This window comes from Microcaecilia unicolor, chromosome 3 (assembly GCF_901765095.1).
Source record: "Microcaecilia unicolor chromosome 3, aMicUni1.1, whole genome shotgun sequence".
Lineage (NCBI taxonomy): Eukaryota > Metazoa > Chordata > Amphibia > Gymnophiona > Siphonopidae > Microcaecilia > Microcaecilia unicolor.
The window spans coordinates 232,402,864-232,420,430 of record NC_044033.1 but is presented as its reverse complement, the minus strand read 5'-3'; the positions used below and the strand labels follow the sequence as shown (position 1 = coordinate 232,420,430).

General features: G+C 42.5%; 1 protein-coding gene across 1 annotated transcript in view; it reads left to right on the top strand.

Annotated features, from left to right (window-relative positions):
* The window catches only part of CAMSAP3 (calmodulin regulated spectrin associated protein family member 3), a 272,719-nt gene that overhangs the window by 117,243 nt on the left and 137,909 nt on the right, over positions 1–17,567 (top strand). The window contains exons 3-4 of the mRNA XM_030197560.1: positions 6,074–6,208; positions 7,739–7,822. Of these exons, the coding sequence (XP_030053420.1) occupies positions 6,074–6,208; positions 7,739–7,822 (219 nt within the window). The remainder of the gene's footprint in view (positions 1–6,073; positions 6,209–7,738; positions 7,823–17,567) is intronic.

Genomic DNA, 17,567 nt, shown 5'->3' with positions numbered 1-17,567 from the left:
TTGTTGGAAAGGGCGAGCCGGCTCTCTCTCCCTCTGCCCTCCAGATCCGGTCCCTCACCGATCTTACCTTGACTATCGAATTCTTCGGGGCAGGCAGTGTTGCCTGCCCGCTGCTATCGCTGACTTTCCTCCACCGCCTGTTTGCGCTTTAAAAATGGCCACCGAGACTTCCAGAGGCGGCCTCGCGAGACTTCTGTAAGTCTCGGCGGCCATTTTGAAGCGCGATCGGGCAGCGGAGGAAAGTCAGCGATGGCAGCGGGCAGGCAACACTGCCTGCCCCGAAGAATTTGATGGCCATGGTAGGGTCGGTGAGGGACCTGATCGGGAGGGAGGGAGGAAGCAGGAGAATTTGCGGAACAAGTCGGGAGGGGGTTGCAGGGGAGAGAAGGGAGCTGCTGGCCATGGGTGGATGGAGGGCAGGGGAGAGAAGGGAGCTGCTGGCCATGGTGGATGGAGGGCAGGGGAGAGAAGGGAGCTGCTGGCCATGGGTGGATGGAGGGCAGGGGAGAGAAGGGAGCTGCTGGCCATGGGTGGATGGGAGGGCAGGGGAGAGAAGGGAGCTGCTGGCCATGGGTGGATGGAGGGCAGGGGAGAGAAGGGAGCTGCTGGCCATGGGTGGATGGAGGGCAGGGGAGAGAAGGGTCGCTGGCCATGGGTGAATGGAGGGCAGGGGGAGAGGAGGGGAGAGAGAATAAATGCTGGACATAGATGGAGGGGGGAGGGAAGAGTGAGGAAGGAGATAAGATAAGGGAAAAGGAAGAAAGGAGAAAAACTGCACATGGATGAAGAAAATAGGCAGAAGGTGAGGACCAGAAATGAAGAAGAAAGGAGGAAAGTAAAAGAAATAAGTGGAAAGGAAGCCCTGGAAACGGAGTTAGGAGGACAGATAGCAGCAGAATTGGATACTGGGCCAGCATGATCAGAAAAACAGTCACCAGACAACAAAGGTAGAAAAAAATCATTTTATTTTCATTATAGTGTTTGGAATATGTTCACTTTGAGAATCAGGTGCTCAACATTAAAAGTTTATATTTATTTACTTATTTATGGCATTTTATCCCACATTAAACATGAATTAGATTGGAACCTGGGATCATTTAATTTTTTTTTCCTGGAGAGAGTAATGCATTGCCCCCCCCCCCCCCCCCCCACTGGCTATAGCCAGCTCTGCAATTTTGGGGGGCGCAGAGTTGGACGGGGAGGCGCAGAGGTGGACAGGGGGGCGCAGTGGTGGACGGGGGGGGGGGGGGGGGGGGGCGCTGAGGTGGTCCGGGGAGAGAGCCTGTTGTTAAAAATTTACCAGCACACCACTGATTCTGATACACAGTTCACACAGTTGTAGCATGTGATGTGAATGTGATATGTCCTACAGGAAAACACAAATATTTGTTTTATCAAGACATGCTGCTTTTGTTGCCACTTTGATATCACTTGTACCATATTTTGTAGGGGTTGTGTAGAGCAAAACATAAACTTATTGACAGGAGACCAAGAGGCATATTTTCAAAGCACTTAGCCTTCCAAATTTCCATAGAAACCTATGGAACTTTGGAAGGCTAAGTGCTTTGAAAATATGCCTCCAAGGATTAAAGTATTGGAGGCTTAATGAATGTCGTCTGGAATACAAAATGGTAGTTTCTCAAAAAACAATAAAAGAGGAGTATCTTTTGCAAATAGATCAACTTAAGTCTTCCATAAAGAATTTGGAGAAATGTCATAAGCATGGGGAGGGATAATGAGAAAATCCTACAACAACTTCAGGTTGAGAGGGGAAATCTCCAGACTCTCCAGGTTGGCATAATCCATTGTGATCTGAATTGATTTGAACATGGTAAGAAAGCCAATAAATTATTTATTTGTGACATTTATATCCCACATTATCCCAAACAAGTTTGAGTTCAATGTGGCTTACAATAAACAGTATAGGATATATAACAAGAATAATACATAGGAAAGTAATTTGTTGTAAGAATTCAAATTTACAATACCGTATCGTAAACATACTGGGATAGCTATGGAAGTTTAACATTTAGAAAATCTATTATGAATGAGAAATTGTATATGAAGAAAAGGGAAAGTTAATGGTATTTATTTATTGCATTTGTATCCCACATTTTCCCACCTCTTTGCAGGCTCAATGTGGCTTACAATACATCATGAATGGTGGAAATATATAAGAAAGTAGACATTTAGTATTACAGAAGGATCATGGTTAACATTATAATCCCCTGATTAGTAATTTTGGTATCAAGTGACATAGGGGTATGGCTGCAGCCGGATGGGAATCCAAGGCTGGGATAACTGACGACCGTATTTCGGAATTGCTGGAGTGATTTCCTGTGCGGCGTCTGTGGCTCAGCCCTAAGGGAGTTTCAATCCGGCATGCAGCCACTGGAGGTGTAGAACAAATTTGATGGTGGTTCCTCCTGAGGAAGATTTGTGAAATGCGGTCCTGCATTGAGGAGCCGGCATAACATGAAACAGATATGGTGGCCTGTTGAGTTAGTCACCGAGCACACAGCACCTGTATTGTGATGCATACAAATGATTGGAGGTGGCGTATTTGAACAGCCAACGGAGGTTTAACGGACATACAGAGTTTATCCATGAAGAACAGTCATCCAGCGTTTATGTGGAAACATTTTCACTACGTCCATGCGGAAGGTGTGGCGTTTGTAGGAAAAGGACTATTTTGCTGGCAGGACTGAGTTTTGATTATTTGAGTATGATATAATGTATAAGCATGGCAAAACATATGCACAATACGAAACAGTATAAGTATGCAGTTTAAAATGTAAAATCAACTGTTTTGTATTTAAATTAAATACAGGTGTGCAAGGTGAGCGGAGGAGTGAATGTGTGAGGTTTTAATAGTAGGCACCAGTGCTAGTGAGGTTAGCGGGCATTGCAATATAATAAAATATATTTTTGTGATAAAAAATACTGGAGTTTTTGTGTAGTCGATATTAAAAGTGACTCTGGAATTAAGAGTATCCCCTGATTAGTAATTTTGGTAACATTATAATGGTAAAACATGATAGTAGTATAACAAGCAGATATTATAAGACAAATAGAGTAACAACCAAATCAGGTAATAATTAATTGTTTGAGATATGGTTGTTCTTTATGAGGATTTGTTTGAATAGGAACAATTTGAGGATTTTGGATTGTGGTTCAGAGTCTGGTGTTAATGTGCTTAGATTATTGTAATATACAAGCTTTGACCACACAGTTGCAAACTGCTATACCTCATATAGCTTATTGTTGTTAGAGATAAGGGACTTCAGATTCCTGGGGCAGTTTCACTCCATATGGAAAAGCACCGTTCTGCTGTACCGCTGGATCTCTGTATTTCCAGTGCGGTAACCAGCAGGAATCCTCACTAGTCTTTCTCCCTCTGTTAAATGCTAAATCTCCTATTTTTTTTATATTTTTATATATAGGAATTAGCACTTACCTTGTACTGGGCGTTTTCTTTGGGCGTTTTTTGGTAGGTTCGCTCTACAGTGAGCTCCTGTTTTGCTATCGCTTCCTTAGGAGCCGAACCCCCAATATTCAAACCCTCTCTCCGTGTCTGCCACTTTTCTACAGGGCAATAGAAAACAGAAAAGTGGCAGACACGGAGAGAGGGCTTGAATATTGGGGGGGGGGGGGCACTTTCACTTTCTGTATCCGTTTGTTGCTTTGTAGCTTTTACTATATGAGACGTGGGGTGAGGAATATATTTGAGTTATTCCCCAAGTTTTCCACGTCATCACTGTGACCCCTGATGCAGGTGCTAGTCACCAAAACACGGCCCGTGTCGGGTCTTTTTGTCAAGGCTCATTCATTAAAGAACTGTGTTCCATTTTTAAAGGCCTGTGGTGCTGTTTTTTTGTTTAAAGCTATATACCAACCATTTATATTGTTGTCTGAGGACAAGGTGAAATGCGTTGTATGCATTGCTTTTTTTGTGCAGTGTACCAGCATCGTTTTTTTTTTAAACTCCCGAGTCCCCCTCTCATTGTTCCTGTTTCCTCTCTTGAGAGTCCAGGTCTCCGATTAGTCAGTACAAGACCCAGCCGGCACCAGCACACTTAGCATTCGAAGCCATCCGCTCGTGGACGCCCTGTTAGTACCACCCCTCTGACGCATAAGTGACACGTCAAAGAGGGCAGAACTAACTGCCTTCGCGAGCACATGGCTTTGGCGCAAAGGCTTGTTAGTGCTTGTGCCGGGCCTTGTACTGACTGATGCTGGGGCCCGGACTCTCAAGCAGGCAGGCAGCGGGAGAAGGAGGAGGGAGAATCGCTGGACATGGATAGCAGGAGCGGACAGGGAGGAGAGGAGAAGGGGAGGGCAGGGGAGAGAGGAGACATGCTGGACATGGAGGGGAGGGGAGAGAGGAGAAATGCTGGAAATGGATGGAGAGGAGAGCAGGAGAGAGAGGAGAATTACTGGACATGGAAGGACAGGGGGCAGAAGAGAATTGCTGCACTTAGGTGGAGGAGAAGGGAGAGAGAATTATTGCTGGATATGGATACAGGGGAGGAAAGAGAGGAGAAATGCTGGACATGGATGGAGTGAAAGGGAAAATGCTGGACATGGATGCAAGAGATGTGAGAGAGGAGAAATTCTGGACATGGATGGAGGGGGGAGGAAAGTGAAAAGAAGAAGATGCACATGGATGGAAATGAGGGAAAGGACTGCACATGGATGGAGAAAATAGGCAAAAGCTGGATCCACGTTATGCCTCCTCCAGTCAATTCCACGGAGGACCCAGCTTTTACTTATGGATGTAGGGTAAGAAAAGAAAAAGAAATAAATGGAAAGGAAGCCCTGGAAATGGAGTTAAGAGAACAGATAGAGAGCAGCAGAATCAGAGACTGGGACCAACATGATCAGAAAAACAGTCATCAGACAATAGAGGTAGAAAAAATAATTTTATTTTAATTTTTTCATGTTTGGAATAAGTCCAATTTGAGAATTTACATCTGTCTTATTTTGCAGTGGGTATACTGGAGCTGTAACAGCTTACAGAAATTATTTATAATGAAAACAAATCACAAGTTATTTTTTTTCTCCTATACCAATATAGTACTTTTAATGATACCTCTTTATATTCACCATGGCTGGTATAAGGGGTGTGGCTACCATAGGGGCGGAGCCATATATGGTGACACCGCCTATAATGAGTACTGGTACCTTTTTTCCTACAAAAAAAAAAAGCACTGGTTATATGCTATTATGTTCTGTTTGGCCTTTGTGTTCTGTGTAATAAGGACAGATACTGAAGATGTCGAGTTCCAGATCCCTTTCTGGAACCCAAAAAGAATACTCTGAAAAAATCCCATCCATGGAAGAACCAGGCCTGTCCTTGGGAAGATATGATAGAAGCTTAAATGCTTCCATGGCACAAATGGATATGCCGTGGCCTTCTTTACTTTGAAAATGAGTTCTTTGAAAATGAACAAGGGATCATAAGATATGGGTGAAAGGGAGTACACTTGGAGGCATATTTTCAAAGCACTTTGGGAGGCTAAGTTCCATAGGTTTCTATGGAACTTTGGGAGGCTAAGTGCTTTGAAAATGAGCCTGTTGGGAGTAATATAAGGAAATATTTCTTTATAGAAAGGATGACTGATATGTGGAACATCCTTCCAGTGAATGTGATGGAGATGAGAACAAGCACAGATCTCTAAGGGGAGAGGAAGGGACTGTAGAACTTAGTGGTTGGCATGGATGGATGGGTTGGATAGGCCATATGGTTTTTATCCACTGCCATTTTCTCTGTTTCTCTAACTTTTATTGAACCAAACTAAAAATACAAAGATAATGTGAAGACTTGAATGCTCCTGCACAGGTCCCCCCCCCCCCCTTTTTTTTGTTTTAACTATGATAGCTCATGAACATTTAGTTTGCCAGTTAGCTATCAGGGATAATACCCTATCCTTTCTCCCATCTCATACTTCACTTTTGATATACCACAAATCTAGGTTAAAAATCTCTACCTATGAAAGTGTGGAAATCTCCCAGCCCTGTTTTCTACATATTATTATCCTAATTCAGCATTTTTCTGGTTTCCTTTCTGCAGGGATCACACTTGGCAGTGATTGATTCGTTGATGGATGCCTTTGCTAAAGAGTCTATGAACATGTTGAGAGCTCCTGGAGGTATAGAACAGGGTCCTGGCAGCTGGGAACCTCAACTCCTTCACTGGATAGATAAGGTATCAATTGTCTTTTTTTTTTATTTTTTTGTCTGTTGCTATATTCCTACTGCCGCTTACTGCTTTCCCTTCATTCTGTATTCCTGTTTATTTAAATGTATGTATTGACTGCATCCTCACCTGAAGCTTCATTCTCATAGCAATACTACTCTTGGTGCAACCTGCAGTCAGCAGGGTGCGTTTCCTTACAGCACCTCTGTTTCATCACTGCGAATATCTTCAAAGTAGCACTTCCTGTAGTGCAGTGTGGCTAGGCAGTGAGAGCTTCTGCTTAGAGAGGGGTGTCTCTTTGGCAAGCTTCAGATGAAGGTAGATAGACCAACTGACCAATCCAGTTTGCCCAGTTATCTGGTGAATGCTGTGTTATATATGCCAACTGCCTGATCACTGGGAGGATGTTGCTCACTATCCAAATGTATTTATTTATTTATTTAGTACATTTGTATCCCACATTTTCCCACATACCAGTAGGCTCAATGTGGCTTACAGGTTCCGGAGTGGAGAGTACCAACTCCGGGAATATATACAGAGTGGAAAATAGAGTAACAGTAGGTGCAAGGAAGCTGATAAGGTTCCGGAAAAGAGAATACAACTCTGGGACGAATATATAGTAGCATATAGAGAGAAGTAATCCCAATGAGGCTGATAAGTGTCCGGGGATGGGACTACAGCTTCTAGTGAGCAATATAAAGTAGGATAAGGGTTGAGGTACACTTAATTATAACTGCAGTGGTAAAATTCGTACAGTTTGAAGTAATAGGATTATGTGGAAGGGGTAATGGTCATTTCTTAGATTGAAAGATGTGATGCATTGTTCCATGTATTAGTTCGGGTTTGCTGGATAGGCTTTCCAGAAGAGGTGAGTCTTGAGGTCGTTTCGAAATTTTAGATGGGTGTTCGCAGTTCTAATGTTTCTAGGTAAATCAATTGTGACATCCTGAATAGCATACACATTTCCATACAAATTAAGAATTGTAGTGTGGTACACTTCCCCTCCCCCTCCCTCCCAGTCTCAGCTTCACTGTGGCTTGTCAGCAGTTCATGATTCCTTTATCCATGACTTGTTCTATCGTCTCTTCCGTTCCCCTCTTATTCTTGAGGGTGTGAAGGCTGGATTGTTTGCAGTACTCCTGAGCTTGTCCCTTCCCTCCGTCGTCTGTTAATCTCCAAAGCATACTTGAATTTTAACATGACACTTATTTCCACAAATCTACTACCCTGTCAGTAAAGGAATTTGAATCCTCCTCCATGTAACTTCGTATCATGGTGCCTTGTTGGCTGAATTTACTTTTCTATGGTATTTTCACCTGTTGAAGGTTGTAAAATAACCAAATGTTTCGTATTGTAATTTCACTTTCTTTCATCCAGGAAATACAGATGTCTTTGCCTACCATGTAACCAGAGGGGGAGGCATTGTGGATCCCCATGCCTGGCACTAACATTGGCACTTATAGTATGCTTTGTGCTCAGTCGCTCTCATATGGATGGTGATAAATTAATTCTGCTGTTTTGTCTCTTTCCCCTTTGTAGATTAACCGCAAACTTCAGGAGAGTGCAGAAAGAAATCTGAACCAGAAGCATATACCAGATTCTGATGGGCAGTCCCCTTCACCAGTAAGTCCTTCTGTGGTAGCTCCTCTTCTGGGTTAGGTCAGGGAACTCCGTTATTAAGCATTAGTTAAGTTGTCAGATACTGTGTAAATTGGTCATGCATCTCTTTAGTTTTTAGTAAATGAAATAGTATATGAATCTGGTAGGGGCAGAACTGGGCTCAGCCTGTTCCTGAGTAACCCTGCATATAAATTAGAGCCCTACTGAAGCACGGAAAGGAATCTTTCCTTATTCCATCAAGCAGGACTGAGTCAGACACACAAGTGGGTGAGGTCTATTGCGTTTCATCAGGATGGATTAATCCTCTCAGAGCTAGAATGTGCAGCCCTTTTAATGTGCAGTGGTCTCAGCTTCTCAGTTTTGGTCTCAGCTTCTCAGTTGTGTGTGTTTCACAAACATCAAATTTTTTTCTGTGTTCAAATTATAACTACTTCTGATTTTTTTTATTTATTTTGTGTGTGTGTGTGTGTGTGTATGTCAAATGGGATTTTTAAAATAAATTTCTTCTTGGCTCTAAAATCTAGATTCCAACTGTGCCCAAATGCATCAGAATTTCATTACACACTCCAAGCATGCTTGGGTGTGTAGCAGAATCAGAATGAATGCAAGCATTGTTAGTATGCTCCCTAAAGCATGAAAGGATTTCCTTAATTGCCTTTATGACAGGGCTCAACGAATTTCTTAGGATCTAGGAGCCAGCCTTGTAACTACTGGAATTTTTATTTATGCACATTTATAAATCACTTATTCATAATGTGCTCAAGGTGATGCACAGCAACTTTTTAATAAACTAGCAGGGAAGGAGTGGATAAGAGAGAGTGCTGTGGGGAAGGCAGAGAGCAACTCTTTCTCTCTCACTCTCTCTATTCCCCACAGTATACTCTTAATGGCCACTAGACCATATACAAGGGCTTCTCAGTTCCAGTCCTTGAGGTCCACAGGCAGGCCAGGTTTTCAGGACATCTGCAGTGAATATGCATGACAGAGATTTGTATGCACTGCCTTCTTGGTATGCAAATCTTTCATGCATATTCATTGCAGATGTCATGAAAACATGGCCTGCCTGTGGACCTTGAAATTCGGAATTGAGTATCTCAACCATATACCCTCCTGTGGATACAGTCTTATTCATAGCTGCCTCCTAATGACCACGCCCATACCTGAATTTCTCCATACCCCTCTCCAGCTTTGTCTCTCCTTCATCTGTACATCCCTTCCCAGCTTCTGCATCCCAGAACATAGACACTCAGATCTCTCCTTTCCTCCATATTCCCCCTCCCCGTCTGTATACAGATGCATCTGCTCTCTACCTCTGTGACACACAGATGCAACAGCTCTCTCCCTATCCTATCCCACCCCCACAGCACAGACATCCAGGTCTCCCTCTCTCCACCAAAACACAGACACTTACTTCTTGCTCCATTCGCCCCTCCCCCAAAGCACAAAGACACCCAGTTCTCGCTTCCCTTGCACACAGACATCTACCTCTTGCTCCTTCCTGCTCCCTCTCCCTACTGGCACACAGCTGCTCCCTCCTTTTTCCCCCAGCGGTCCCCCCTCCAGCCTAGTTCTTGCTCCATTCTGCTCCCCTATATCTCCCCAATCATACAGACACTCACCTCCTGCTCTCTCAATGAACTCCACTGCCCCGCCCCTCTCCCCAGGTGCTGATGTGAAATGTAAGGAAAGGAGCGGCTGGGCATCAGGCCACATCCTCCTGCACTACTGCTTTAGCAACACACATGGTTTAATTTTACATGCAGTACCAGGTGGCAGAAGAGGATACTGTGGCCTGATGCACTCTTTCCTTACATCTTACACTCTTGATCGGGGGAGGTCTACGTGTGTGTGCATGCCCTGCTTTGGACGTGCAGTTCTGGGGGAGGGGGAGGAAGAAGGGGAATGTAGAGATGCTGCTACTGCTCGCTTTTGTTTCCTGCAGACCCATCTGAAATGCCCATAGGCTTAGGACTGCAAAACCTGGGTTCCAGGTCCCATTTTTTAGTCACCATGGTGACCTGGCACCTAGGGTTTGCCATGCCCTGCTCTAATGTAGCCAAAAAGAAGTTATTCCGTTTGTAGAAGTCTCCTCTGTGTAAAAGTATTGGAGCTCTGCACATTAGAGTCGAGTCATCCATAGAATGGCCCTTAACCTCCCAGCACAGTGGATTCACTGTGCCTATAAGGTTTGCCAGGTACCAGTGAAACTGGTTTGCATTTCCATGAGGTTTCCAGGCCTAGAACAATCACGACCTCAATGTCTGCAGAGTCCTGAAGTGAGGGTGTTTTGCTCAGTCCCTTCCAAACCGCTTGCAAAGTATAAACCTGTCAACATTGTATCTTCTCAAGCCAAGCACCATCAACAAGACAACCATGCAGCAATTATAATGTACATTCTGGGCAGAATGCATAGATGTCACAAAAACATCAGAAGACCTAATCCTGTTTTCATCAATTCTGGTGTTGGTGAAGATAATGAATCTTCACCATCAGTTTTCTCCATCTCTTCCAAAGCAGTCGCATTCCTTTCTACAAAAGATGTTTAACAAGTTTGTCATAGATTATTTCAAAGACCTGCTACATTCTGTACCAAAGACCTGCTACATTCTGTACCAAGCAAGAAAAAGAAAAAAACCCTACTTAAATCAAGCAAAACAAAAAACCTAAAAGATTAGGGGTGGATCCTTGGTCTTCTCAATATAATGAAAACCAGGATTGGCAGAGGATAAAGAAAAAAAATGTTATATAAAAAGGCCAAAGGCTGAAAATCATAAACAATACAACACTGTACTTTTAAGGCTTGCTATGATAGTCTCGATATGGGTCCGTGTTTTGGCAAGTATGCCTGCATCGGGCGTCACAACATCTAGAGGGTCTCAAAGTAGGGCTTAGAGTGCCTCTGTAGTTGCCTCAATCAAGGTACAGATTAATTGAATATCAATATCACTGAGAGTATCTCAGTATCTGCTGTCATTTCGGCATGGATGGGGGGTGGGGAGAGATTATCATAGCAAGCCACATGGTGTAGTGTTGGATTGTTTGATTTTAAGTCTTTGGCCTTTTTATATAATAAAAGATTTTTCTTTACCCTCTAGTAATCCTAGTTTCATTATATTGGGAAGACCAAGGGTTCACCTAAACATTCTGTACCAGCAATCTAGTATAGCTCTTGTTCAACAGGCATTACTCCAGCCCAGAATGCTTTACAATCTTTTCAGGATCCAACAATATTTGCTTCAAATTCAAAGCCTGGACCAGCACATTCTTCACCTTCCTTCTTTCCTAGATTGAACATATCTCCAATATATTAGCTTTTGAATCCAATGACTGTCAACCTGGGTTCTTTTAAGGAGGCAAGATAATGTTCTACAGGAATTCCTTCTGATCCCTCTCTTTCTCCAGCGAGAAAAAAAAAATCTTATATGTGGAGAAATATCATAAGTAGCTTTTCTGTTGCAACAAAACTCAAAGTTGCAGGAGATGGTTTTAGTCACCAAAAGTATATTAAAGCACTTAAAAAAATAGGTGCATCAAACGTAAACTGGGTAGCCCATATTATTGCTCACTGCATACAAGGAAAAGGAAAGGAACTTGAAAATTGATATAGATAGATAACCTGTTAGTAATATTAAACCTATTAGTAATATGTCCGTAGTACCTGAACGTTGGAAGGTGGCCAGTGTGATTCTGATTTGCAAAAAGGGTTCTAGGGGTGCTCTGGGAAATTATAGACCGGTAAGCCAGGCAAAATAGTGGAAGCTATTATAAAGAATAAAATTACAGAACATGCAGACAAACATGGTTTAATGGGACAGAGTCAGCATGGGTTCAGCTGAGGGAAGTCTTGCCTCACCAATTTGCTTAATTTCTTTGAAGGTGTGGATAAAGGTGAGCCCAGTTGATATAGTGTATCTAGATTTTCAGAGAACTTTTGCTAAAGTTCCTCATGAGAGACACCTGAGAAAATTAAAGTCATGGGATAGGAGGCAAGGTTCTGGTGTGGATTAGGAATTGGTTATTGGGCAGAAAATAGAGGGTAGGGTTAAATGGTCATTTCTCTCAATGGGGGAGGGTAAACAGCTGAGTGCCGCAGGGATCTGTATTGGGACCGGTGCTATTTAACATATTTATAAATGATATGGAAATCAGAACAATGAGTGAGGTGATCAAATTTTTTAGTCACCAAGGAATTCTGAGGAATGGGTACTCAGAAGCTTAGCGGAGATTGGGAGGCGGGCTAGTGCTGGGCAGACTTCTACGGTCTGTGCCCTGAAAATGACAGATACAAATCAAGGTCAGGTATACTCAAAAAGTAGCACATATGAGTTTATCTTGTTGGGCAGACTGGATGGACCGTGCAGGTCTTTCTCTGCCGTTACTATGTTACTATGTAAATTTGCAGATGATACAAAACTATTCAAAGTTGTTACAACACATGCGGACTGTGAAATATTGCAGGAAGACCTTAGGAAATTGGAAGACTGGGCATCCAAACGGCAGATGAAATTGAATGTGGACAAATGTAAGGTGATGCACATTGGAAAGAATAATCCGAATCAGTTACCTGATGGTAGGGTCCACCTTGGGGGGTCAGTGCTGAAGAAAAAGATCTGGGTGTCGTCGTAGATAATATGCTGAAATCTTCTGTTCGGTGTGCGTTGGCGGCCAAAAAAAAAAGCAAACAGGATGATAGGAATTATTAGGAAAGGGATGGTGAATAAGACCAAAAATACTATAATACCTTTGTATCGCTCCATGGTGCTTCTGCGCCTTGAGTATTGCATTCAGTTCTGGTTGTCAAAGCTTGGAAAAGAGATGGATAAGGGGAGATATGAATGAGGTCTACAAAATCCTGACTGGTGTAGAAGAAAATTCATTTTTTTTTTTTTTTACTCATTCCAAAAGTACAAAGACTAGGGAACACTCGAGGAAGTTATATGGAAATGCTTTAAAACAAATAGAAGGAAATATTTTTTCACTCAACGAATAGTTAAGTTCTGGAACCCTTTGCCAGAGGAGGTGGTAACAGTGGTTAGCTTACCTGGGTTTGAAAAAGGTTTGGACAAATTCCCGGAGAAAAAGTCCATAGTCTGCTATTGAGACAGACATGGGAAAGCAACTGCTTGCCCTGGGATTTGTAGTATGGATTGTTGCCATGATTTGTATTTCTGCCAGGTATTTGTGACCTGGCTTGGCCACTGTTTGGAAAACAGGATACTGGGCTAGATGGACTACTGGTCTGACCCAGTATATGGCTACTTTTATGTTCTTATGTAACCTTGCATTTGTATCCCGCCTATTTCAATATAAGAATCAAAGTGGGTCACAAAATTAAAACCTACTTATGGTGAACTATTGGGGAAAAAAAGTTTTTATAAAATCAAAGTAATCAGTAAGTTTTTCAACAAATTGTGGAACATGCAATTGGCGTTGCCCATATAGATACTGGGAGAATGTTCCACAGCCTACTAGATTAATAGCTGAATGAACTTTCATGAAATCTTTAAAGTAACACACTCTTAACTGTGGGAAAGCCTAAACTTAATGGGTTACATATAACAAGACGTCTAGTAGCACTATAGAAATAAGTAGTAGTAGTAGTGCTAGGACATTCTCCTAGGACAGTGATGGGCAACCTTTTGAGCTTGGTGTGTCAAAATTCGCCAAAAAACCGAGCATAACTCGGGTGGTGTGTCACTTCGAGAAAAAAACCATAATTTCGCGATATTTATAGTTTAAATAACAAAAATGTATAATTGTAATATATAACTGTATTTAATAAACCAAAACCTATTTATTTAACTTACCTGCTTAGTGACTTCTTTGTTCATCTGTCAGTCGGTTTCTTTTGTTGGTCTTGATATTATTTAACTTGTGTGGGGTGCCGTGAACTAAGATAAGTGAGGGGGAGGGGGAATTCTTTAACTAATCTGCCTATTAGTGACTTTTTTGTTGCTGAATTTCATTGGCTAAATCTTCAATTGAAGGTTGGTATTTTGTACACTTCAAGCCCAAGCAAGCACTACTAACTTCATCTTTCAATCTGTTTCTTTTGTTGGTTTTGATATTATTTAACGCTGAGAATAAGGTTTCACAAAACTACGTAGAGGGAAAAATTGTGAGTAAAGCCATTGCTATATTTTTCAGGGTGCTAAAAGTGTCTGGTAATCGGATCCAGGCACTCCAAATTTCCTGGTAACTCAGATATTCTCTTAATAATTGCATCTTTATTCTGCATATCGTGAAATAGAACTGGTGCACATCTTAGGAGAGTTTCTTTAATAAATTCTCCCTCACTGAGTGCTTTTCCATGCTGAGCTATGGAGTGAGCAATGCTCAAACTTGCAGATGTTAAATTTGTAGAACCTTTTACAAATTTAAGGATGGACTTAGATTGGCTCTTATAAAAGTGTAGCTGCCTGGAAATGTATTCCTTCCTTTCATCCTCACTTTTTTTCAAGAGCTGGGAATGATTAGTTTCAAAATGTCTATTTATATTCCACGTTCTGCTTACTACCGTTTCAGTACATAGAACGCAAAATGATCTGCCATTTTTTTCTATAATGCCATACATCTCGGTCCATGTCTCTCGAAAGGGTCGGCTACTGCTACTACCACTTCCTTTACTTAACCTTGGTTTTTTATTTTTTGGGTTCTCCATCAGGGGGGCAGTGACAGAAGATAGAATTATAGATAGCCTGTTAGCCCTGCAGGCAATTAGGGGTTAACTAGCCTAACTGACCACCTTATGTAAATTAAGATGGCTGCCGCTATTTCTAATGGCGGGAAACGGCACCCATAGCACATGCCCTCGCCTCTCCCAGCCTCCCCCTCACCTATCTCAGCAATGATGGTCAATTAGAAATCCACGACACCCCAGAACAGTAGATTGGATGATGGTTGCTGTGGTTATGTGGTAATGGCGATCACAGGGCCCCCAGAGATGCGTCCCCCACGGCATTCCGCTGCTCTCTGCTCCGCCGGCCGGAAGTGAGGTCAAAGATCCCCTAACGGCCGTGCAGGAGCCGGGGCAGAGGGAGCAGCAGGGAGGGAACAAGCGGAGGACTCTGAGGGAGCCAATAGGAGCGCACACGGCACCCCCCCAGCGGGTAAACATGCACCGGGGGGGGGGTGATTTCGCCGGGGGGGGGGACGCATCGGCGATCCGCCTCGGGGAACGCCGCTGCTTCTCTGTATGCGGCCACATGCGGCCGCGTGTCACCGAAAATGGCTAAGCGTGTCAGTACTGACACGCGTGTCATAGGTTCGCCATCATGGTCCTAGGATATCAAATTAACAAGAGATCATGATTAAGAGGTGAATTTGCTTTTTTTTTTTTTTTTTTTTTAATTCTCTTCAATCATTATATTCATGTATACAAAGAAAAAACAACAACCCTCACATCTGTTGCATTTTTACATTATCATATGTCCCCCCACCCATTGAAATCCCTCCCCCCTTCCTACCCTAACTAGGTTAACAAAGCAAAACAATAAGATCAGATGTGGTGACTCAAGAGAAACCAATCACTATGCCAATACTATACTGGCAGGCAGATATGTCCTGCCATTTCATATGGGGAGCCCATATTTTAGAGAATTGCACCTTATGTCCACGCTTTTTAGCTGTAAGCTTAGCCATAAGACAACAGTAGTCCACCTTATTGAAGACTTATTTAACTGACGGTACTGTAACTTGCTTCCATTATTTCGCGATCACTATCCGGGCTGCTGTGTAGATATGGGATAAAAGATAGTGAAGGTCCTTCTTAATGCCTGGTTGTTGTACATTCAGGAGGCAAGCATCAGGCACAGGGCTTGGAAGCCCCGAAAAACCTTTCAACAATGGAGAATGAAGATCTGTCCAAAAGTCTTGAATGATAGGACATGACCACCAGATATGCCAAAAAGTACCAGTTTCCCCACATTGGCACCAGCATGCTGCCAAACCCGACTTAAATATTTGAGAAAGCTTATATATATATATATATAACATCTTATAGCCATTTTCCACCAGAGGGGTTGCCACAGAGAATCTCAACAAATACTTAAATGTCTTTGTCCATTTTGTGGGATCATAATTAGAAGATAACATCAATTCCCATTTATTTTGATACCTAAGCAGAGGCTGAGATCTGTGGAGTACAGCAAGATATATCCTAGAAGTTCCTCCCCTGCCATTGCCAGAATGCATTGCATTTTCCAGTTCCGTCTCTGCTAACATTAAATCTGACTTAGTTCAATGGTGTACAAAATCTTTGATTTGCATATAATGAAAATTATCTCTATCTAACAATCCATATTCCTCTTTCAATGCTTCAAACATAATACAATCTCCCTCCTCCCAGATCTGACCCAATTCCTTAAGAGATGCTGCTGCCCACATGTGGTATGTAGAGTCAGTTTTACCTGGGAGGAAACCCAATGCATACATGATAGGGGTTGTTAAGTGATATCTCCAATTGGCAAACATATGTGATCTACATTTCACCCAGGCCTCCAACACCACACCCATTTGCCCTCCTACCCGGGGCAGGAGCCTCTGCAAAGTTGGCAAGGGGAGCCAAGGAACTGCCCAAAGGGGGATATCTTAATGTATGTCCAAGGTTTAAAAAACCCTTTCCGCCATATAGCCACTGTTTGAAATAGTGCTGCTCTATGATACAATACAAAATTTGGAACCCCCATGCCACCATCCTTTTTAGTCTGATAAAGAATATTCCTATTTACTCTTGGAGGTCTCTTGCGCCAGAAAAACCAAAGACTTTTCTGTTAAGTGACTTAAAGAATGAGTGTAGTAGACTAATTGGTAGAGCCATAAATAAGTATAGCAATTTAGGCAGTAGTGTCATCTTCACAACCGCTAAATTCACAGGCAGGTTGTTGAAGTGTGTGTGGTGAAGATGCAATGAACAAGGGGAATGTGAGGAAATGGTGTCGGTTGTTTAATGAAGGCAGGACAAATGTGCATGACAACAAATGAAATGGGTGCCTGTCTTTGCTCACAATGATTTGAAGGAAAAATTGATTGTAAAAATCACTGTGCTGGTATTTATTTGCAAATATATGATTCTGTGTCTCAAATCAGTTTCTTACCCACAAAGAGGGTGAAGGAGTCCAGCGAGAACAAACATAAGATCCGTCACAGCCAGATTGAGATAAGGGCCTCTACCTATCTGCATATATTTGCAAGTAAATACCAGCATAGTGATTTAACTGTTATATCATCCAAGGTGACTGGATGGTAGGTAGGGTCAGTGCTGTGATAGTTGGATGCTGCTGGCCAACTCCATGACACATGGTTGTAAGGCACAATAGCGTAGTCTGAGCACTGCATATTAAAAAATAAAATGAAAATAATTATCTGATTGGAGAATGATATTTGATTTGATTAACCATTACTGGTGAAACTTTAATCATTATTATACAAGATCAGCAACAGCTGGAATATTAGGGATCCCTAACAGTTGCATTAAATTTTAACTGCCAGACCCTCGACCGTTCTCCTAACGTTCGGAGATCCCTTTATTTATTTATTTATTTATTTTTTAGTTACATTTGTACCCCGCGCTTTCCCACTCATGGCAGGCTCAATGCGGCTTACATATACAGGTACTTATTTGTACCTGGGGCAATGGAGGGTTAAGTGACTTGCCCAGAGTCACAAGGAGCTGTGCCTGAAGTGGGAATCGAACTCAGTTCCTCAGTTCCCCAGGAACAGAGTCCACCACCCTAACCACTAGGCCACT